The 20,854-nt window shown below is 51.3% G+C and overlaps 8 protein-coding genes across 8 annotated transcripts; 5 read left to right on the forward strand and 3 right to left on the reverse strand.

Moving 5' to 3' along the window:
* Nucleotides 1-258: 258 nt before the first annotated feature.
* Nucleotides 259-2,254, forward strand: PV08_11651 (uncharacterized protein; the record flags this gene model as incomplete). The annotated part of the gene is made up of 7 exons (XM_016385959.1): nucleotides 259-667; nucleotides 727-909; nucleotides 968-1,302; nucleotides 1,351-1,472; nucleotides 1,531-1,826; nucleotides 1,899-2,000; nucleotides 2,061-2,254. 7 exons carry the CDS (start codon nucleotides 259-261, stop codon nucleotides 2,252-2,254), a joined length of 1,641 nt encoding a protein of 546 aa, XP_016230903.1.
* A 730-nt stretch (nucleotides 2,255-2,984) lies between these two features.
* On the forward strand, nucleotides 2,985-5,568 carry PV08_11652 (uncharacterized protein; the record flags this gene model as incomplete). The annotated part of the gene is made up of 5 exons (XM_016385960.1): nucleotides 2,985-3,797; nucleotides 3,870-3,950; nucleotides 4,017-4,645; nucleotides 4,711-4,890; nucleotides 4,953-5,568. 5 exons carry the CDS (start codon nucleotides 2,985-2,987, stop codon nucleotides 5,566-5,568), a joined length of 2,319 nt encoding a protein of 772 aa, XP_016230904.1.
* An 849-nt stretch (nucleotides 5,569-6,417) lies between these two features.
* On the reverse strand, nucleotides 6,418-7,383 carry PV08_11653 (uncharacterized protein; the record flags this gene model as incomplete). Its single annotated transcript, XM_016385961.1, has 1 exon — nucleotides 6,418-7,383. The coding sequence occupies one exon, from the start codon at nucleotides 7,381-7,383 to the stop codon at nucleotides 6,418-6,420; it is 966 nt and encodes a 321-aa protein (XP_016230905.1).
* Nucleotides 7,384-8,132: 749 nt separating this feature from the next.
* PV08_11654 (uncharacterized protein) lies at nucleotides 8,133-9,791 on the reverse strand (the record flags this gene model as incomplete). The annotated part of the gene is made up of 4 exons (XM_016385962.1): nucleotides 8,133-8,703; nucleotides 8,774-8,840; nucleotides 8,904-9,718; nucleotides 9,775-9,791. 4 exons carry the CDS (start codon nucleotides 9,789-9,791, stop codon nucleotides 8,133-8,135), a joined length of 1,470 nt encoding a protein of 489 aa, XP_016230906.1.
* Nucleotides 9,792-10,650: 859 nt separating this feature from the next.
* PV08_11655 (uncharacterized protein) lies at nucleotides 10,651-12,407 on the forward strand (the record flags this gene model as incomplete). Its single annotated transcript, XM_016385963.1, has 8 exons — nucleotides 10,651-10,919; nucleotides 10,973-11,016; nucleotides 11,075-11,280; nucleotides 11,343-11,618; nucleotides 11,671-11,809; nucleotides 11,920-12,068; nucleotides 12,133-12,270; nucleotides 12,333-12,407. The coding sequence occupies 8 exons, from the start codon at nucleotides 10,651-10,653 to the stop codon at nucleotides 12,405-12,407; spliced, it is 1,296 nt and encodes a 431-aa protein (XP_016230907.1).
* A 952-nt stretch (nucleotides 12,408-13,359) lies between these two features.
* PV08_11656 (uncharacterized protein) lies at nucleotides 13,360-15,479 on the forward strand (the record flags this gene model as incomplete). Its single annotated transcript, XM_016385964.1, has 12 exons — nucleotides 13,360-13,406; nucleotides 13,485-13,548; nucleotides 13,605-13,613; nucleotides 13,675-13,831; nucleotides 13,887-13,920; nucleotides 13,968-14,050; nucleotides 14,100-14,231; nucleotides 14,297-14,499; nucleotides 14,556-14,643; nucleotides 14,699-14,815; nucleotides 14,870-15,025; nucleotides 15,097-15,479. The coding sequence occupies 12 exons, from the start codon at nucleotides 13,360-13,362 to the stop codon at nucleotides 15,477-15,479; spliced, it is 1,473 nt and encodes a 490-aa protein (XP_016230908.1).
* Nucleotides 15,480-16,581: 1,102 nt separating this feature from the next.
* On the forward strand, nucleotides 16,582-18,609 carry PV08_11657 (uncharacterized protein; the record flags this gene model as incomplete). The annotated part of the gene is made up of 4 exons (XM_016385965.1): nucleotides 16,582-17,656; nucleotides 17,707-17,982; nucleotides 18,062-18,267; nucleotides 18,382-18,609. 4 exons carry the CDS (start codon nucleotides 16,582-16,584, stop codon nucleotides 18,607-18,609), a joined length of 1,785 nt encoding a protein of 594 aa, XP_016230909.1.
* Nucleotides 18,610-20,152: 1,543 nt separating this feature from the next.
* Nucleotides 20,153-20,752, reverse strand: PV08_11658 (uncharacterized protein; the record flags this gene model as incomplete). Its single annotated transcript, XM_016385966.1, has 1 exon — nucleotides 20,153-20,752. One exon carries the CDS (start codon nucleotides 20,750-20,752, stop codon nucleotides 20,153-20,155), a length of 600 nt encoding a protein of 199 aa, XP_016230910.1.
* Between the last annotated feature and the right edge of the window lie 102 nt (nucleotides 20,753-20,854).

A 20,854-nucleotide genomic window follows, 5' to 3' on the forward strand; every position in this document is an offset into this window, starting at 1 on the left:
AGGGAATCCAGCTCCACTTTGATTTCTAGGCCCACCGCAAATGCCGCGGCAGGTGTCTCTATTGGCTGGTACTTTCAGCCTCGGGTCAATCCTTGCCCCAGGTTTGGTGGTGTCTCGAGTCGACTGACTGAGTCAGATGGGGGATATGCGATATCATTGAAGGTTATAGATCCCAATGCAGATTTTCGTGGTGTTCCCTCTGTTTTCCACTTCTTTTCTCAACCTTGGAGGCGACCATCACGGTGACTGATGGCTGCCATGGCCCTGACCTTCGATGTTCAACATGTCGCAATTGTTTCCGCTGTGGCAGGCGTGGCCTCACATCTGGGATACTTCATTCGCGGCGAGCACCATCTTGAAGCTTTCCGCCTGCTGATACTTGCTCTCATCTCGCCCGTTGCGATTTTCGCGGCCAGCAAGTATTACCTAGTCATCGAGGACAAAGAAGCCGTGCAGATCACAGTTTCTTCAGTGATAGGCTACTATGCTGGCCTCTTTGGATCCATCCTGATCTATCGGATGTTCTTCCACCGTTTGAGGAAGTTCCCTGGTCCGAGTTGGGCCAAGACCAGCAAGTTCTACCATGTGTCTCGCATTGCTCGTCGCAAGAACAACTGGTTGGTGCGGGATTCATGGCACCAGCAATATGGCGATATCGTTAGAATTGGTAAGCGACGTCGAGACGTGGTACAAGCGTCATCTTTGCATGAGTAACGATTGCCTTAGGACCTTCGGAGCTCTCGATTATCAAGCCAAAGGCGGTGCCTCTGCTTTTGGGCCCAGGATCAAAGTGCACCAAGGCAGATTGGTACGATATGGGCAAGCCTATCGATTCAATGCACACCATACGGTCGAAACAGGTTCATGACGCACGACGGAGGATCTGGGACCAGGGTTTCAATGCTAAAGGTATGTTAAGGGACTGTTCCATCTCATCGGCCGACTTTCACTCACTGTCAGACTGAAGCTCTCCGAAGCTACGAGGCTCGAATCCTGAAGTACAGCAAACAGCTCGTGGACGCCATTACTCGTGAGAGCGGTAAACCTCTCGATGTCTCAAAATGGTTCAACTATTACTCCTTTGATGCGATGGGAGACCTTGCGTTTGGGAAGTCGTTCAATATGCTCACAACGGGTAAAGAGCACTTCTTTCTCCAGCTTGTACACCAGGGCCAGTCTCCGTTGGGCGTTTTCTCACCCACACCATGGCTGGCGCTGATCCTAAAGGAACTTCCATTCGCCATGCGGACATTTCACAAGTTTATCAAATGGTGTGGACTCCAAGTTGACGAGAGACAGAAGGTGAGAAACTTAGTTCCTGTTTTCGTAGCAGTATCATAACTTCGACAGATGAAAATGGCGGAACCAGATGTCATGTCATACATCATTGACTCTGCCAGTCACGCTAAAAATCCCACAGAAGCCCGAAACTGGCTTCAAGCCGACTGCAGGTTGATAATAGTGGCAGGGAGGTCAGTTTCACTATCCACTGAAACTCGATTCGTGCTGACAAGGTGTTGCAACTTTCAGTGACACTACCGCCGCAACCTTGACGAATGCCTTCTATTACATGACAAAGGATCCATCCCACATCAAGCGGCTTAGAGATGAACTGGATGGCCTTAGGCTCGAGGATGGAACCTTTCATTTCAAGGATCTTCAAGGAGCGGCGTACTTGAACGCTATCATCAATGAAACGCTGAGACTGCAACCACCCGTGCCTTCGGGGCTATATCGCAAAACCCCACCGGAAGGAATCAGCATTGATGGCATCTATATCCCCGGAGATATCAATATTAGTGTTCCCCTTTACACTATGGGCCGATGTGAGTTGATGCAGTTCCCACGGCTATATGTCAAGACCACCCCTGATGAATGGCAACGCTGACATGGTCCAGCCGAGGCCGCTTTCACACAAGCTAAAGAGTTTATCCCTGAACGTTGGATATCAAGGCCCGAGATGATCAAATACAAGGAAGCCTTTGCACCATTTTCAAGCGGTCAGTATTGATCTTCTGGGAAGACGTACCTGAGGTACAGAGACACTAATGTCGCAAAAGGTCCATACTCGTGCATCGGCAAGCAACTAGCCTTGATGGAACTGCGTGATGTGATTGCCCAACTGACCACAAGATTCAATATTGAACAAGGCCCTGGCAACAAGACTTCACCAGAAGCCGGAATGGAAGACATTTTCACCGTGGCACTGGGAAGTTTTGATCTTGTCTTTACACCGAGGAAGGACGCTGCATAGTAGCCATGAAACGAGTTCTAGCCTCTTCAGATTGTATGATTGGTGGCTCCGAAAGCATGTCTTTGTGTGGGAATGGACATTGATGGACATTGAGTGGTGCGAGCACATCTTGTAAGGGTTGTAGTGTTTCGATGCATTCACAATCGTCTGCTTCATATCCATAAACAGTCGTCCACATGCTGATGCATTCGGCGGCAAGATTGAGAGACATGCAACGCCCCGATTCGGGAACTTTGTGCATTTACTCAATTCATTTCAGTACAGTCCGCGGTGCATAACTTGAGATCCGCTATCCAATTAAGGACAACTCGGCTGCCTCGGCGGATCGCTCCACTTTTTCGCCTTACTCGCGTTGACTGACTCGTTGATCATCTACTCCACTCCCCACGATTCCCCCAGCTTCCACTCCCGCCTTCACCTCCCCCCGAGTCTCGTGGAGTTTGCGGTCAACGAGGGCATCCTTCATTTGCATCACTCGCGCCTCCTTGACATCAGAGAAATGGATGAACCGTCGGAATGTGGAGGCTGCTCTCGAGTCTCCGTATCTGAGTCGCTTCAGGGCCTACCTCGACGATCTGGGAAACGACGGGCGGTAGTAGCGTGTCTATGTTGCAGGGCACGAAAAGTGCGCTGCGATGTGTCGAAGCGCGGGAGGCCATGCACGAATTGTGCCATGGACGGTGAAACGTGCTCTGTCCAACCTCGGAGTGCTTGGTAGTAAGCATTGCTCATGCTTCCTTCTATCTTGGTGAAAGGAAAGCTGGCTAATTCCTCTCCTTCTGGACCCAGTCGCAGTCTAAAGAAGCGAGGAGGGAGCCCAACACATGAGCCGGTCACCGAAGAGGTCGAAGCCTCCTGTTCCTCTTTGGCGCCAAAGTCGACAACGGTCGAGCCGCAAAGCATGATAGCCACAGCGCACGCAGAGGAAGTATTGGCCCCCACCGACTTGGACGCAGACACCTGGATGGACGACAGCACATACCCGACAGCCACACAGAATCCATTTCTGAGCAACAAAAGCGATCTTTCCACAAGTTCCTGGGAGAATTTCACTGCCCCGTCTACGCTACATGAGGACGAGGTCGGCAGCTCCTTCGACCTCCCCGTGCTCGACTGGATCGGTTCTGGAGATACCGATGCTTGGGCACCCCTGTCACCTGTGAGAGAAACTTCTTACTCGCCGGCGAAGACCGACAGCACCAAACAGCCGACCGTAAAAGAGTGTCAAGAAAAGCCCACAACGCAACCTTCATTCGCTTCGGAAGGATTTGTGATTTACTCTTACTATCCTTTCCTTGAGATGGAAAATCTATCTCTACTACGACCTGAGGAGACCCAGTTTCTGGAACTGAACCACTCCTTGCACGTCCCTATTCCAGCCGTGCTTGATGAATTTATCCAGCAGTACTTTTTATACGTTCACCCGAACGTACCCATGCTCGACGAAGGAGACTTCTGGGATGCCTACGGTCAGCGGAGCCCGAGAAAAAACAACCGTATTCCACTCCTCGTCTTCCAAGCGATGATCTTCTCTGCGAGCAGTGTAAGTCACGCCGAAGAAATTACCTGACCCTGTAACTGTTTCAAAGACAATCTCTGATGTGTAGAACCTTAGTTTGTCTCTAGAGAAACACTCCAGCAACTGAATTTGTGGAGCACTCGAGAAGCTCGTAGTAGATTCTATCAGGCAGCTAAGGTTTGTTGTACATCCATTGCCAAGGGCATATTTGCGTTGTTTTGTGCCGGCTGACCCTTTCTTCAGACATTATATCAACACAATGACGGTAGAGAAGCTTCTATCATGGCCCGTGCCTGCCTACTCCTTAGCTATGATACTTCGCCCGTAAGGCTGCGATCGAACAGCTACTGGATGACTCTAGCCGTTCATTTCGCTCGAGAAGCTCAAGCGGATAACTACCAACACAGAGTAAACTCTCCCGAACGGAGGCGGACCCTGAAGCGCCTCTGGTGGTCATGCATTCTACGAGATCGAATTGTGTCTCTTGGAGTTCGCCGGCCGCTGGTGCTCACTTCCGATGATTTTGACTTCACTCTCCCTCCACTCACGTTCGACGATTTCGAAAACGACATGGGCAGATCGAAAGTTGTAGACTCCAAGACTCAGAGAGCTCTAATCGGGGTGATTGTGCGCAGATGCAAGCTTTCTGTCGCCCTCACGGATCTCCTAATGCTGGCATACCCTCGCAAAGAACCGTTTGTCTTTGAATCCGAGGCAGAAGTGCGCAGTTGTCTCGCGCGTATCAAGACAGCCAAAGTCTTACTCGAACACTGGTATAGCGAAGCTGAGCAAGATCTGCAGCATCCCGAACACGCCGAAGAAAGTTACTCGGTGTTGCTTTTACATGTGGATGCGACTCTGATATATTACCAGTCAGCACCCCGCCCCAACAGACCCTCTTTGTTTGATCCCGCAAAGGCTTACTCTCCTTTTCCAGGTCCGCACGAATGGCACTGTTCAACTTGCGTCTTCTTGCCATAGCCTCATCTAGGGATGGGGCATGGAAGAAGGACATTATCGATTGCAAGACAAACCTCGAGACGGCTGCAAAAGGCATAACGGAGGTCCTTGACGGGCTCCTGCAGCGCAATCTCCTCCAGTATTTGCCGATCAGCATGTAATGAACACCTTAGCATATTCTTTCGCGGTGACCGAATGACCCACTGACAGCTGACGCAGAGTCGCTTATGCCGCCTTCCCCTTGGTCCTGCACACCCTAAACAAAAAACTAAACTCCTCGGGCTCTTGGAACGAGACGGAGAAGAGGGACTTGCACGTCTACACAAAGTCAATGGAGGTATTTTCGAGTATGTATGATGGCACAGACGTCGTGCTCGATTCGGTGCCCACAATCGTCGGTAACATCAAATTCGAGGATGATGGCAAGTCATCCGGGAAGAATTCGGATCCAGCAAAGAGCAACGAAGTCAAACCGTCAGGCGATCAGTATCATGATCCTGCGCATCGCCGTTCAGCACATCCACGTGCGGATGCTCTCAGCCAATGTGGTTGGGGGGACGTTCTTCTCCTTCGCCCGAGCTGTTACTTGAGGCTTGCGATGACCATGGATATTTTTCTCTGCACTGGCCTCGTGCCGAAAGACGTCCAGCTTCCATCTCGCCTTCGGTCGTCTCAGCAAGGCACAAGGCTTCCGATGTATCAGATCAGCCTGCAAATGAATCAAATCGGAGAAGCTACAGCAGTAGGGCAAATCAATCAGGGCGAGCCCCATTCTCAAGATGATGAGGAGCATGAACAAATGTATGTCAACCCAGTCCTGACGCTCTCCTGGTGACCACGTCTTGTGCTGACTTTGTCATTCTTAGCATGCAAGGAGGCTGGCAATTGCTTTCTGAGACCCAGTCCATTCCATACAACAGCATCGACTTTGACATTTGTGAAGCCCTGTGTATGGTATAGAAGAAACGGAAACAAAGTGTGCTGAACCATCCTTTCGCCGAGAGTATTTTCGTACCGTCTAGTTAGTTGGCCCTGGTCCATAGAAGTCATTTCCCAGGAGCAAGGAGGGAGAGTGCGCTCTTGGCTAATGAGTCCTATCGCAATGCAGAAATGACACTTCTCAAATAGCTGGGGTGTGCGCACATATTGCAAGTCCACACACTACGGACATGTACCTGGCATGGTCAGGCTTATGCTTGTGGCTTGAAGCGACCAGGCTGACGGGAAGTTTCAGCCGGATCAGGGAGGAAAGGAGACCCAAAGTCGTGGCACAGATACTAGGGATCCAGCCTTGAAGAGAAGGCTTCGGGGGGCGGAACGTTCGCGGCGTTCAGAGACAGACTTGTACCACGGCCATGGTAACTCAACCCGTAGGGGAATTAGTGCATCTAGTTGTTCGTGGCAGGATCTACGTTCATGAGCCGGGAGAATGTTCGTAGCCAAGTAGCTCTATTGTATCATGATCTCATTGCCATATAACCTGCGAGCCGGGACCGATGTTTGCCAGGTCGAGGCCCACAGAGAAAAAGGACTTTGCCCCAGATCCGGGAATCTTACATGGCACCTGGTGATGCAGCCCCCCATTGTTTGGCCTTTGTTAGCATTAATCGCACGATGTCGTGCATCTATCTGAGTGTCGGACCAAATCATCTTTCTAGCGGCCAGCTTTGGGGATGTTGGCGTCCTATTTCGACGTGATGATGCATTTGACCAATCCTGGCGGCTTCTGCAAAACCAGATCAAAAGCATCGGTCGCACGGTCGAGTTCGAACTGATGCGTGGCGAGCGATTTGACCTGCAGGCGTCGCGACGCCAAAAGGTCTATGGCGGTCTCGAAGGTGTTAGCGTACCTCCAGAGTCCCAGCAGGTCGATCTCGCGCTTCGCGGCCGCTCCAAGGTCGACTTTTTGAAGAGGGTTCCCCATACCAATCAGAACCACCTTGCCAGCCGGGGCGGCGCAATGGATGCCGACGTTGACGCACAGTTCCACACCCGTACACTCGAACACTTTCTCCGCCAACGCGAACCCGGGGCGTTGCAGTATCTCTTCGGCCAGCTCTGCAGCGGCCCACGTGGACTTGGCAGATACATTGTCCGAATCCTCCCCTCGTGACAGGGGGGGCATCTTGAAAACATGGTCCGCCAGCCCGTGCGACTTTGCATGGTTGAGACGGGACTGGTCAATGTCGATGACGCCCACGGTCGACGCTCCGGACACCCTCGCGACACTGGCACAGAGCAGGCCAATGGCCCCACCGCCGAAGATCAGCACCGACTGCCCGGCTTGTAGCCCGGACCGTCGGACAGAGTGAATGGCGACGGAAAGAGGCTCGACTAGGGCGCCTTCGGTATAGGAGACGTGGTCCGGAAGCCGGTACACGAAACTGGCAGGATGGTTGTACACCTGTTGAAGCGATCCTTGGACCGGAGGGTCTGCGGTCGCAGAGCCGCTGAACTTGAGGTCGGGACAGAGGTTGTAGGTGCCCTGTTTGCACTGCCGGCAGGAAGCACACGGCCGTTGCGGCTCGATGGCCACCCTATCACCCACTTTGACCGTTGTCACATCTCTGCCCATCGCGACCACATCGCCCCGCCGCCTCATGGCCGAGCACCAGAGGATTGCGGACCGCGTAGCTGCCGTTCCGCCCATGCTGGTAGTAGTGGATGTCGGAGCCGCAGATTCCAGTGGCCCTTGGACGGATTTGGAACTCGTTTGGCTGCGGAGGGAGCGTGCTCACTCTTTCCAGCCGAAGATCTTGAGCCGCGTACAGCACCGCAGCAAAGTGCTTGTTTGGGACGTGTTCAGAGACCATCTTATATAGGTGATTGTTCTAACATCTGATGTGCTCGTAGTACCGCAACCCGCGCAGTTTCGTCTTCTCAGTCTTGAATACAGTCCGCTGAGCCTAGGCTGTGTTATATCAGAAAACGAAGCAGTAGTTCGGTTGAGTCCTCGATTGGGAAAGAAATGCAGGAAGATCCCTTGTAGGACCCCCGCTCGAAGTCGGCTATCAGTATCTCCCTCGCGGCCAGGATACTGCGATTTGGCCTCGGCATTTTTTGGCACGTTGAAGTATTCGAGAGTATGCTTATCAAACACATTAACTTGTCATGCATGCTTCTCTCTAGTGTGGAGTCAAGTTACAACTGAACATGATACTCCAAGGCACAGCAATTACTCAGGCCTCAATTGTTCCAAGTGACAGGTCAGAACTGCCAGGGCCACCGTGCATCCTCTCCAGCCATTTGTTGTCTCAGATAACTCAGGCCATTCTTCAACAAATCCTGCGGGTTTTCAGACTGTGGAATCAATGCAATATCTTTCTTCTGAAATGCCATTTGAAGGGTTGTGATGACGTACAAAATCCTTGGTAACCGATAGTCAGCCTCAAAACAACTCTAAAGGTGACTTGCTTGGACTTGCCTTTTCCCCGTTATACAATCAATACCCAGTCTTTCCTTCAGGAGCTCTCTCACCAAGGTAGTACCAGCCGACAAGCCGTGCGTAAAGGACGTCCAAACATCGAGACTGAACTGTGATCCAACATTGTCCAGCACGTGGAGAATAACGGGCTCGAACAAGTAGAACCGCGCCAGCCAAAAAGTCAGTCTCAGCCGAATGGCCAGCTGGGGCTCTCCACCTTTGGTAGCCTCCCGTTTCCAGTCGAGAGATACTGGTAAATTGTCCTCCCAAACGTCCAATTGCTTCTTGAGCTCCAAGACGACCGGCGAGTTCGCAAGTATGGCAGGTTCTGCTTCACGACCACGACTGGTATGAGTCCACAGCGACTTTGTTCGAAACAGGATCAATTTCAGAGACGTCTCTGCCAGGAAAAACATATAAATAAGACGTGTATGTGCTTTCAGATGGCTCAACGAGCTCTCATCACACCCCAGAGGCAGAGGCATGTAACTCTCAAGTTCGGCGAGACGACTTGGAGGCAACGTGTCGATTTCACAGGTAATGTCACTGTGGGAACAAAGTATCAGTTGACGGCCTGTAGGGGTGATCTATCATGGGATTAAGCGCAGCTGCTCACCGTTCCAAATTGAAGATGACCCAGAACATTCGACGGATTGTGTTTCTTTCGTCTTGAGGCCGGGACACTTTTGTCGACAGGTCTCTGTAGTTCAGCATTAGAGTAATGTTTCCAGCGGGGATTAGATGACTCTTTTCTTGCCTTTTTATCAGGCTGTACAGCGTACTGCATCCGGCGTGAAGCCATTTCCATGCATCCAACACCTGATGCCTCTTGAGCAGGAAAAGCGCACAGAGAACCTGACTCTGTGCATACTCAAGGGTCAGGTGCATTGGCAACGCGCTGAGAAGCTTTGCGGCGGTCTCAAAGTCTGCCAGAAGGTCGGGGACTTGCATGTTTGTCTGCGAGTACAACTTTGCAAGCGACACGACCAGGATGATCATACAGGATGGAAGATCATTTCTCAGCCCTTGCGCGAGTACTGCGGCTGTGGTCTCGTGCAGCTTTTGGTCACAAATGATCGGGAAAAGCGGACAGACGACGTTCAAGAAGATCGTAACTAATGGAAGTATCGCAGATGTCTGGTCCAACTCAGCATCGAAGTAGGCTTGACCGTTAACCGCGGGTGATTCCATCATCCGACAATCCACGTTCAGAGCAGACCCTGTCATATCTAGACGATATGCAGAAGCTTTGACAAGCTCGAATGCGTTTGAAGATACAATGGGATGTACTTCGGCACTGATCGCAAGGAGATCGGGAGGTGCAGAGCCAGCATCTTCAGGTGATAGACCTGTCGAGGTTGAGGAAGTCGCTGTTGTTGCTGTTGTCGCGGGATAGTTTCCAAGGCCTGCCTCGGGACTTCTGGCATGGCGACTGCTTGACCGGTATTTGTTGAACCTTTCGTGCGGAGAATTTGAGGTACATAGTTGGCTCGATTCTGAGTCGAGCCTGTCTTCAAGTGCCACTATACGCTCGAGCAACAGCAACGTCGTAGGAACCGGCCTGTGACTCACATTCAGCGGTATTATCTCGAAAGTGAATACTGGCCTGGTTCATACATTGACCTCGCTGGCATGGAATAGACACATCGCATTCCATGTTTTTGACAGAACGAACAGATTGGACGCCCCTCGTTGCACTTGACCTTTTTGATGCGACACGTTTCGCATGCCTATCTCACAGTAAGACGTTGCGCAGCAAGGATAGAATTAATGTTTTACTGTGGAAGCGCGATTGCGACTCGACCGACGTCTCTGGCTGAGCGGTAGTGATAGAGAGACTTTAGAACTGTGAGAAGCCAATTGATCACGACGGTCTGATCCCTCCTTATTCCGTGGTAGCAGCTTTGGACGTGGTTCCACGAGGCGGGCGTGCATGGGTGTGGAAAGTCGTTCCGCCATGCAAGCTGAGTATGTGTGATAACTCAAGACCACGATTACACAACATGGGGCTTTTGTCTTATTGTCTACAATCCCACTCCGGATGGCGTAAAAGGACAGCCGCAAGGCGTGCGAGGACATGAGGGGGTTCGTCCAGCCAATCAAGATAACGTTGAGCCGTCAGTACCGCATAGCTCCATAGTCAAGTGGACTCCACGAAGGAGCCTGGTACTTTCGATTTCCACTCTCAAACCCTACCGCGCTACTGGAAGTGCTTCTGGCTCCTCTGAATACTTGGAAGCCATTGGCTGCGAACGGAACATAGCCGGGAAACGATCCTCTATGGACAATCAGGCCACATGCTCTCGGCTTGGGACTGGTGCCGTGAGAGGTTTCATGAGGTAGCCAAGTCGGGCTTCAGTTTTATAATCTCTCTGGGAGTACCTCGTCTTAAATTCAAGTACCCGTACCGGAAAGACGAAGAGAATTTACCATCGGTCACTCGAATTGTCTCAACATTGTCGGAAAGGATCATTTTGTGAAGGTTGGAAGGTCATGGCGATCAAAGAGACACCGAAGGATCATCCACTGGAGGTGGCAATCATCGGAGCAGGACCGGCTGGACTCGCTGCAGCTGTCGAGTTCAACAAACTGCCATACGTGCGCTGGCGACTCTATGAGCAAGCAAATGCAATCAGGGAAGTGGGCGCGGGCATAAGTATACAGAGAAATACCTGGCGCATTCTGGACGTCCTGGGAGCTTCGAAGAACTTTGAGCCTGGGAGTTTCTTCCGCGCAGCTGATGGGCACTCCGTTCAGCATCGGTGGGTGTTACTACAACTGGCATTTCGGTGAAGGAAGACTTATCTCTCTACAGTAACGGGAGGACAAGAGAACTTCTGGCGTCTCATACGCAGCGAGGTACTTTTCTACCTGTGGCCACCCCCAGACACTGACTCGTTGTATTGACTTGTGACAGAAACTTCACCAGATCATCTTCATGCCCGTACCCGGCGTTCCGTTCTGCAACAGGCCATTCTGAAAGAGGTGGACCTCAGCCATGTGCGGTTACGGTCACGCCTTGTTCACATTGAACAAACACCGACAGGCAGGGTCAAACTCGGCTTCCAAGATGGATTTGAAGACGAAGTTGATCTCCTTGTGGGAGCAGATGGAGTCCGTTCGGTGAGCGTTGACCCCTTTACAGAATCATCCAGTCGATCTCAAAAGTTAATGAATCTCATCAGGTCGCTCGGAGTTTCGCTTTCCCTGACCACCGCATCAGCTATACTGGCAAGAAAGCATTCCGGTCCCTCGTCACGTACGAGGAGATGGCTTCGATTCCTGATGTACCTCGTGACGCTGTGACTTTCTGGCACGGCCCGCACGCCTGGCTGTATACTTGCCCACTAGGCGACAATGTATACGAAATCACGACCATGGTCACGGAACACGACGAAAGCGAAAGCCAAGTGAGCTGGGGCCAGGAGGCCTCGTTTGACCAAGTCACGCCGCACTTCAAGGTTGGTGGCAATTACATTTGGTCCGTCCGCCACCTCTGCTGACACAGGACAGGAATTCGATCAGAAAGTCACAGACATCATAACTCTACCAGACAGCGTCGAACAGTACGCATTGTTCGCTGGACCGCAACTGACAACAATCGTGGCACACGACTCCATAGCCCTGGTTGGCGATGCCTCTCATCGTAAGTGTGTCACAATCTTTGTTAGAACCTAACTAATCATCCATGCACAGCGCTCTCAGGAGCCTTTGGTAAGCAGTGTCATTTGGTGTACAATTATGAAAAGGTAGAACACTAAGCATGTGGTGTAGGTGCCGGTGCTGGCTTTGCTCTTGAAGACGTGTTTGTGCTTTCTAGGTCGATAGCATGGGCTCATGACCGACATCTTGGTCTTGGAGATGCCCTGCAATTGTTCGACCAGGTCAGGTCGCCCCATTACCGACGTCTGGTACGTATTATGCTTTGCAACCTAAGATGACTCATGGCTAGGTACGCTGATGAACCATCCACAGTACGGCATTCTAGGAAAATTCGCTGACACAGTGGCGTACCTGGAGACTCTGGATCCCAAGCCAACGTTTGACACCGCCGTCGAAGTCTTGGTTCAGAACAATTGGGGGTACGAGCACAGTTGGGCATATCATTACAATGTAAGTGGACTCGCCCTGTTGTCCAGGCTTGTTAGATTCGTCCTGCTAAACCTCTGGGCCAGGTCCAAGAAGTGTGGAAGGAAACTGTCGAGGCGAAGGACCGCAGGGAAGCTTCTTCGTTTCAATTGAGGCTCTAGAAATCGAGGAAACTGTCCAGAGAGACCACAGTAACTCAAGGGGCACTGAACCAGAGAGGGGGCTCAGTAGCAGCAGCTATAGATTGAGGGATAGGACTTCGAGTAGCTCCAGAATCACATGGTGTGCGTGAGACACAGATCCTGCTACAGCACTATGGTATTAATAAGATGTCGTAATCCACGTACTTTTATTGAAAATAGAAACCTTAGTAAGATCGACTTTTTGGTGGCGCCCCATTTGATTCGAGGCAAAGGAGCGTGTTCCCTGTGATTGTTTGGAAGCATTCCATCTGGCGCGAGGCAAGGATTGACTTCCGCGCTAGGGTAAAGAAGAATGAACTACTTCGACAACCGTATGTAGACGAAAGCTTGACCCAGTTCTTGATGCCGTTCGTCCCGTCCTTCACACTCCCGATAATTCTCTAACGCTATTAATCCTTGAGCTTCTAAGTGGTGCGGTCAATATTCCGCCCGGATAAAGGTACTCAGCGAATATGGGCTCCATAATTGCGTGCTTCGCCTACGCGCGAAGTACAGGACATACACATACCGGGGTTCCACAAAGGGACGGAAGTAAACAAAGCAGATCACTTGTCGGATTTCGGACTGGTTCCGGACACTCCTGGTTGGACAACTCCCAACTTCGCGCGGGAAGTACTTGTACATGCTAATGTCGATCCAGTCATTCGTCAAAGTAGCGTTGGAAGTGGACAATCACACCAGTCCTGCCACGGCACTGAACGAAGCATGGTCTGGTTCAATCTTCAAGCCCCAATGCAAGTTCGCGGTGGGTGCTTCTGTGGCAAAGGGACAACCATCGAAATGGCGCTCCTATATCAGGACGAGATCCCGCAAAATGGCCATACTTTCCTACCACACCCGGCCAGCACAGCGTCTGGATATCGCCCTTCCAACAGGGTGACACAAGTAGCCGTCTACGCGTGATTTCGATATGCCCTTCCTCTCGAGAAACCTGCGAAACCTTCGATACCGACCATGGTACGTTCGGACACCCATATTGGCTTGGAATCAAGCACATAACTTTGGACTTCGTCTGACCATGTCTTGAATGCATAGGTACAGCGTTTTAGTAGTAGCGTGGCTGGGGTTTTGCCATCCGGGGATGTTTTCTGCGCTCAATGTAAGAGAAACAACTCATCGGTCTCCAAGGTTCTGTGTGCTGACTGGTCTATCAAGGGTCTGGGTGTAGGTGTTTGCCTGCTGCGACAGATGGGAATATGTGCTCATCAGATCCCATCGGATTTAGGCCTCGGGAGAAGAAACGCCAGCGTTGTCTAACACGGTGAACGCCGTGGTGTTTGGGTCCCTCACAGTGGGCGGATTCTTCACTGGTATTTTGTGCAATTATATTGGTGTCCGATGGGTTCTCACCATCGGCTCTCTTGGATACGCCCCTTACGCCGGTGAGCCCTTGATGCCGCCGAGCCCAAATGGTGAATAGATACTGACTGGATGCAGCCGCATTGTACACTAACGCGGCGTTCGGAAACACGTCAGGCCATCGACCTATACTCTGAAATATTATGCTAACTTACGTAGATGGTTTCCAATCCTGGGAGGTCTTCTTTGTGGAATCAGCGGTGTCCATCTGTGGACCGCAACAGGCGCGATCAATCTCACTTGTAAGTGGTCTCGACGGCATCTCCGAGGTACCGCTAAAGATGGAACCAGTCCCGGAAGTCCGCCATAGAGGGCGAGCTGTTGCGACCAAGTTTGTGTTCCAGAACTTCGGAGGTTTCATTGGGGGCATCATATCATTTGGGATCAATGCCTCTGGATCCACCAGAGGCCGGGTTTCTGATGGTAAGAAATCGTTCTCCTGCTGGTCCTTCTCGTGAACCCTAGCCAGCCTAACCTTTGGCCAACAGCGACCTATTTCGCTTTCACCAGTATTATGTGCCTCGGCTTGATACCAGCACTTACTGTGCCTCGCCCGGATCAAGTGGTGAGGAAGGATGGCTCCCACATTGCCGCTCACAAATTCCAGTCGTTGCAGGAGGAGTTCATTGGCCTGAAGCGCAGCTTGGTCAGCATCAATTTTCTGCTCCTGCTGCCTTATATCCTTTACTGCGTAAGTGACGATACACCCTGCTGTCTACATGGTGGTCGTTGACTCTGTGCCTCCAGCAATGGGACCTGGCATACATGTGGACCTGGAATGCTGCTTACCATAGCGTCCGCGCACGAGGTCTTCTTTCCGCCTTCTTCTATCTCAGTAAGCTAGCTTGTCAGGCATAAAAGCCGTCTTTACCGACTGACATTCCTCGCAGTCGGACCCACCATTATCGGTCCAATTCAAGGATACCTTCTTGACAGAACGGTATGGACTCGGCGGTCAAGGGCAAAGGTCGGTACCACATTATTTGCAGTGCTCTCGCTCCTGATATGTAAGTTCGGATCCTTTAATGCTCATGTGGTTCCAAACTCATCTCCTCACGCAGGGATATATGGTCTCGTGGTCCAATATCAGTACGACAACCGCGACCCTACCACGGTCATCGACATCCATGACCCCGTATTCGCCAAGTCCTTCCTCCTGTTCGTACTTTATGGCCTGCTCGAGAATTCGTCCATGATAATTCTATACTGGATCATTGGTTGGTCTCTCGAGATCTGCAGGACTTTTGGTCCGGCTGCTATATGACATTGGGCTGACAATCTTGACCAGGATCTCTCGGCCTTCCTCCTGGCGAGCTTGCCTCACTAGTTGGACTCGCAGTTGGAATGGGTTCAGCCGGGTCGACAGCCGCGTTCATCATCGGCGCGAAGAACGTTGCGCTTAAATGGCAGCTCTGGGCCAATGTCATTACCTTTTTCGTTGGAATTCCTGGTCTGCTGTACGTTGCATGGTTCCGTGTGGCCGAGGACTCCGCCCTGGATGCGGCCACATCGAAACGAGTGTTCGATGACAACTCATCATCCACTGGCGACGGTGTTGAACCCAGTTTCGATGCAAAGCTTGTCCCAGCCGATGGAGCAGTCCTAGTTGCTCCTGAACCCACCAGGTTTTCGAAGGAGCTTGCTCATACAAGAACGAATGGGATAGAATGATGATCGAAATTGAACAAATTGCGATCATGGGGGAGAAGTCAGACAATAAAGCCTTCTCATGGTAAGTTAGACACAGCATGGAAGTAGGAGAGAAGCTTTGGAGTGTAGGTCGCGACTTGTGAGGAGCAGAACAAGTGTGTTGGGAGGTAAACGATAATAAATCAACACCTTTGGCACGTCAATGATAGAATTTTACATAGATGTCGTCCAACAAATACTAGCACGTCCCGGGGGGGAGCGGAATCGAGGTCTCCGATATATATGTCACTTGACCTCTAGACATCAATGGGACCGTGTTCAATCTCTCCTCGACTTAAATTTCCTTTCGGAGAATTGGAGCTACTGCATTGGGCATGTTAAAAATTATCTACGATTGTCCTCATCCCCGTCCAGACAGACTCTGAGTTGTTGAAACCTGAGGTACTGGAGCACTAATCATATCGCAGCCAAACTTAATACATTCTTACCATGAACTCGACATACTAAAGGCCTTCTTGGCAAGCCGCCGGTACCGGCGAACCCCCAAGACTCTTAAAAGTAAGAGTGGCTTAGCTGGCTAGAGGGTGCCAAGCTCTCATTAAGTATAACTGCGTTAGTTGTATCAGTGGGATACGGGACGCAGCCGGCAGGTGGAAAATATTGCCATTGTCGTCGATTATTTTCTTCTCTTCCATAAGCTTGCCTTGATGTAGTCTCTGACTGTCTGCCGGCTAGTAAAGGCGCCTATGGCAGCCGAGAAGGCCCTGGTAACTTGACAAGTAGCATCCATACTTCATGAAATAGCCCCGTCCGGATACAGTTTTCCTCCGTCGATTCCCCGCAAGCGAATTACACAGCCTTCCTCCAATCATTCTGTGGCGATCCCTTCCCTACGGTCGCTTATCAGCGAATTATGAAGAATGTACATAGATAGTATGTACAATGTCTTCCTGGTCCTTGGACGGATGTTTCCACTGATAAGAGACAAATGCTGCGATATCGGTGTTGATGGCGCTCTATAAGAGTGAAAGCTTTCTAGAATGACAAGCGGCTTCTTTGTGGGAGTCTTGGGCCATAACAGAGGTTTGCGAAGAATCGATCTGTGACGAACCAGGCATTCAATATGCTGGCTCCTTTATCCACACCGGTACACTCGTACTTGGGAGTATTACTTGCGCTTTGGTGTGCCCTGCCCACCGCGAGTTCAGCCCAACTAAGCTCGAGAGGAACGTCCCTGCAACTTAACGACATTGACTACTTGGTCTCTCCGTACCCGAGTGGCAATATCTCGGTGGATGTTGAGAGCCTGACAGAGTATCGATCAGCACATGGCCTGTATCCTGTCGCAGTCCTTGACAATGGCGTCGGCATCACCGATATCTGGAGCACAATTGCTGGTTGGACAAGCAAGGACGACGTCTTCCAGGAGGCATTTGCCGAGATCGTTGTGTCGTCAGAGGTCTCGACGCCGCAGACATTACCGGGAAATGGAACATCGGTTCTCGCCCTCCCTCTGGGGGCCCCTTCTACCATACCTCCTGGGCCTTATTTCTTGGATGGATCCGATGGAACCTTGTATCCGGTGTATCGTCTGTACGATGACTTCGCGGGGGCATTCACCGAAGCACTGCTTCAAACGCCCGAAGGCACCTTCCAGACGCTGTCCGCTCAGACATCGACGTCGGCAACTCTGACCATTGGAGTACCCTCTCGACTCTACTACACCCCATCAGAGGAGAAACCCCTCGCAGGAGTCCGCATTGCTGTCAAAGACCTGGCAGACCTTGCAGGGGTCAAGAAGTCGTGCGGAAACCGAGCGTGGTATAATCTGTATCCACCGGCGAATGAGACGGGAACTGCAATCCAGCGTCTGATAGATGCCGGCGCCGTCATCGTGGGCCATCAGAAGCTTTCTCAATTCGCCAACGGCGAAACAGCAACGGCGGATTGGGTGGACTATCACTCGCCCTTCAACCCACGCGGTGATGGGTACCAGGATCCTTCTTCATCTTCCTCTGGCGCGGGTGCTTCCATCGGCTCCTATTCGTGGCTGGACATCGCTGTCGGCAGCGACACTGGTGGCTCTATCCGGGGCCCTGCTGGGAAACAAGGAATCTTCGGCAACCGACCAAGTCACAACCTCGTGAGCCTTGACCACACGTCATGCCTCTCGGCTTTCTGGTGCGAGATCCTTCTCTGTGGGACGCGGCATGCTCGACCATGTACGGTTCCAACTACACGTCTCTAGCAAAGAATACCGAAATGCACTATCCGACCCAGATTCTGACATATAACTTCCCCGTCGACCAGAGTGCGCCTCTGTACAATGCCTTTGCCAACTCATTGGCGTCGTTCGTCTCTGGCAATGTGACAAGCCTGAATATCACGCAACTCTGGGCCTCGACTGGCCTGCCTCAAGTGAAAAATACATCATTGCCCCTGTATCTCAACACCACGTATGTGACATTGATCTCGAAGCAACAGGCAGCCTTGGTGCGAGACCCATTTTTCGCAGACTATGCCAGTAAGTCAGACTGTCAGACATATCCGGAGAGGCGAAGATTGGATAGTATAAGCTGACCCAGATACTACTGTTTACCTAGGTGTTCATGATGGTCGAAAGCCGTTTGTTGATCCTCCGGCGACCACACGCTGGGCATGGGGAGATTCGCTCCCAGCTGGGGCTTTGGAGGACGCCCTGGATAGAAAGACCAATTTCATGAATTGGTTCAACACCGAGGTTCTGCCCCCTGTTGACGACCCGACGCAATGTTCTTCAGGGTTGTTTTTATACGGCGGCAGCGCTGGCGTCCCCTAAACTAGAAACACCTATCTGGATCCTCCAAGAGTCCCCTTTGGGCTCTCATCAGGCTACATAAGTGTATTCGCAGAAGTCCCTGACCATGTCTTCCCCATCGGCCAGGTTCCATCATACAGCAACATCACGCAGCACGTAGAGTACCTGCCTGTTGCCGTTGATATCCTGGCCGCAAAAGGCTGCGATGGAATGCTTGTGAGACTTGCACAAGATCTGGTCAAAGCTGGCATTCTCGAGATTTCGCTGGTGGGGCAGACCATCCATGGTGGTGATGTTCTCTTCAAGCGACATGCCGAGGCAGCTGGGATGGAACGGTTGAGGTATGTTGGCTGAAACAGTCGCAGATACTATGCCATAGGTGGTATTAATTCATTCAAGACTCGAAAACAAACTTGAAGTTGTACATAGGATGAAAAGGCTAGTACTAAACCTATTCTAGTATTTTCAGTATCACGTTTTAAGCTGTCACTAAAGATAATTTACAAGTCCTAGTAAGTACTTAGTAAAGTTTCCCCCACAAGGGACAGTCAACGACAGTAGAAGAAGATTATGTATCAGACCTTCATATAGCCACCAGGATAAAACCAGGTCCCATCCCAGGTTTGAAACCATGTTTAAACTCTGGTGTTGAGCACTGGGAGTTGAATCGAGTTAGCGATTCATAGATGTGATTCAAGCACATGATTCAAGGTCAAATCTTCACAGACTTGATTCATGAACACCAAGTCCTTAATTAAATCCCAGCGATTTAGGAGAATACTTTGCTCGATTCAAATTCTTTTTCAGCCCCCAGTCTAGATAGAAGAAGACTCAAATCGAGGGGAAAGACGAAAGGCCATTGTCAAACACGATTAGTACAGTACTACTAACTGTTGTACAACTATTTGGGGGTGCTACTACTGTAAACTGATTCTATCTGCTTGTACTTACTTAAGATACCTAGCTAGCTAGACGTCTCCCCAAGACAAATCGCGCCCGGAGACTCCTGGAACCCTTGGGTATACCGTACTGGTAACATGCCTGCCTGGGTTTGACTATTCTAGAGTGATCCTCGTCAATAGCTCCCCGAAGGTTCAAGTGGGTTCTTTCTACGGCCTACTAGTAAATACCGCCACGTCATCGAACGCAACAATAACATGCATGAAATGTTACACCGCAGCGGTTTTAAAATTCAGTTGGTCTTCGGGAGAAGGTATAAAAGGGTCAGTCAGTATTCATAGTTGAGCCCCCCCTTCTGTTACAAATGGAGGAGGGATTGTAGGTAGTCATGGAATGACATGACAGTGCCTGCATAACCGACCTTCTTCGATGGGTTAGTTTCTCAATGGCCACCACTTGCGTAGCCCATCTCGCATGTGGTCAGTCAGTCGCCTCGCAATGACAATTGGTGAGATGGAGAGAACGGCAGTGCCGGTTTTCTACATACATCAGAAAAACGAAGCACTATATAATTGGTGTGCACTAGGGCACATGCTGGAGCAGTCCGTGGATTGTGCTAGTACCATGGGCCGTGGACCCAAGAGAAGGTTTTGCAAAGGCGAAGGATACCGGTACTACTACTGATTAGCAGATACAGACACAGATTTAGCACACCGGGAGCTGTGAGTGGAGTGGAAGCAAGTGGCAGCAGCAACGATTAAACACGATGCTCTGTTACTAGTGGGGGGTATTCCAAGTAACTGGTTGATCGACCATTCTCCTCGATTCTCCAAGATCTCTGAGAGAGCCGCTCGCCGCAGTAGTCTTTCATACTTGTCAATGACGTGCATGGTTCTGTCCCAACCCTCAGCAGCTGCCAGTAGTAAATAATACTAGTTAAAACCGTCTGAATAACAACCAACCGCCGACCAACTACTAGATCAGTACAGACAGTATACTACTTTGCAAGAAGATCCTCAGGCTTGACCATTCCACGCTTGATCATCTCGCCGACCACGGGAGTCCCGTCCCCATACAGCGTCATCGACTTGACCTTGAAGCCCTTCGGGCCAGCCGGGTCCGCAACGCAAGTAAAGAGGAACGCGCCGGGGACCGCGACGTCCCACTTGCGGCCGGACAGATCCGTCTTGGTCTTCTCCCCCGGCGCGGGGAGGTCGGCGAAAACGTTGGCTATGCCCAACATTTCCCAAAAACTTGTCGACCCGCCGGCGTCGTCGTCGTCGTCGCGCCGCCGCTCGTAGACGCAGCAGTAGCGGGCCTCGTGGAGGTGCTCGGTGAACGGGGCGTAGCCTTCCAGCCAGCCTTTCCAGGACTCTTCGCCCGCGGGCAGGACGGTGCCGTCGGACTTGGTGAAGACGAAGTCCGAAGTGTGGAATTGGGTGTACGGCTCGGTCTTCATGGTGCCGTGGTCGAACGCTTCTTGGTGCGTGAACAGGAAATCGAGGACGGGGTGACGCTCGCGATAGCTCTTGTCGATGCCACCGGCGCCGTCTATGTGAACGATGACCGCTGGAGTTGTGGGAGGAGGAGACGACATTGTGCGATGAATGGTTTGTTTGTTGTATGTACTATTGAAATCGTGTACCGCCGGTAAGTAAGTAGTACTGGTATGTGTGACGGTAAAGGAGGAAGAAAAGAA

The sequence above is a fragment of the Exophiala spinifera genome, assembly GCF_000836115.1.
Source record: "Exophiala spinifera strain CBS 89968 unplaced genomic scaffold supercont1.9, whole genome shotgun sequence".
Classification (NCBI taxonomy): domain Eukaryota; kingdom Fungi; phylum Ascomycota; class Eurotiomycetes; order Chaetothyriales; family Herpotrichiellaceae; genus Exophiala; species Exophiala spinifera.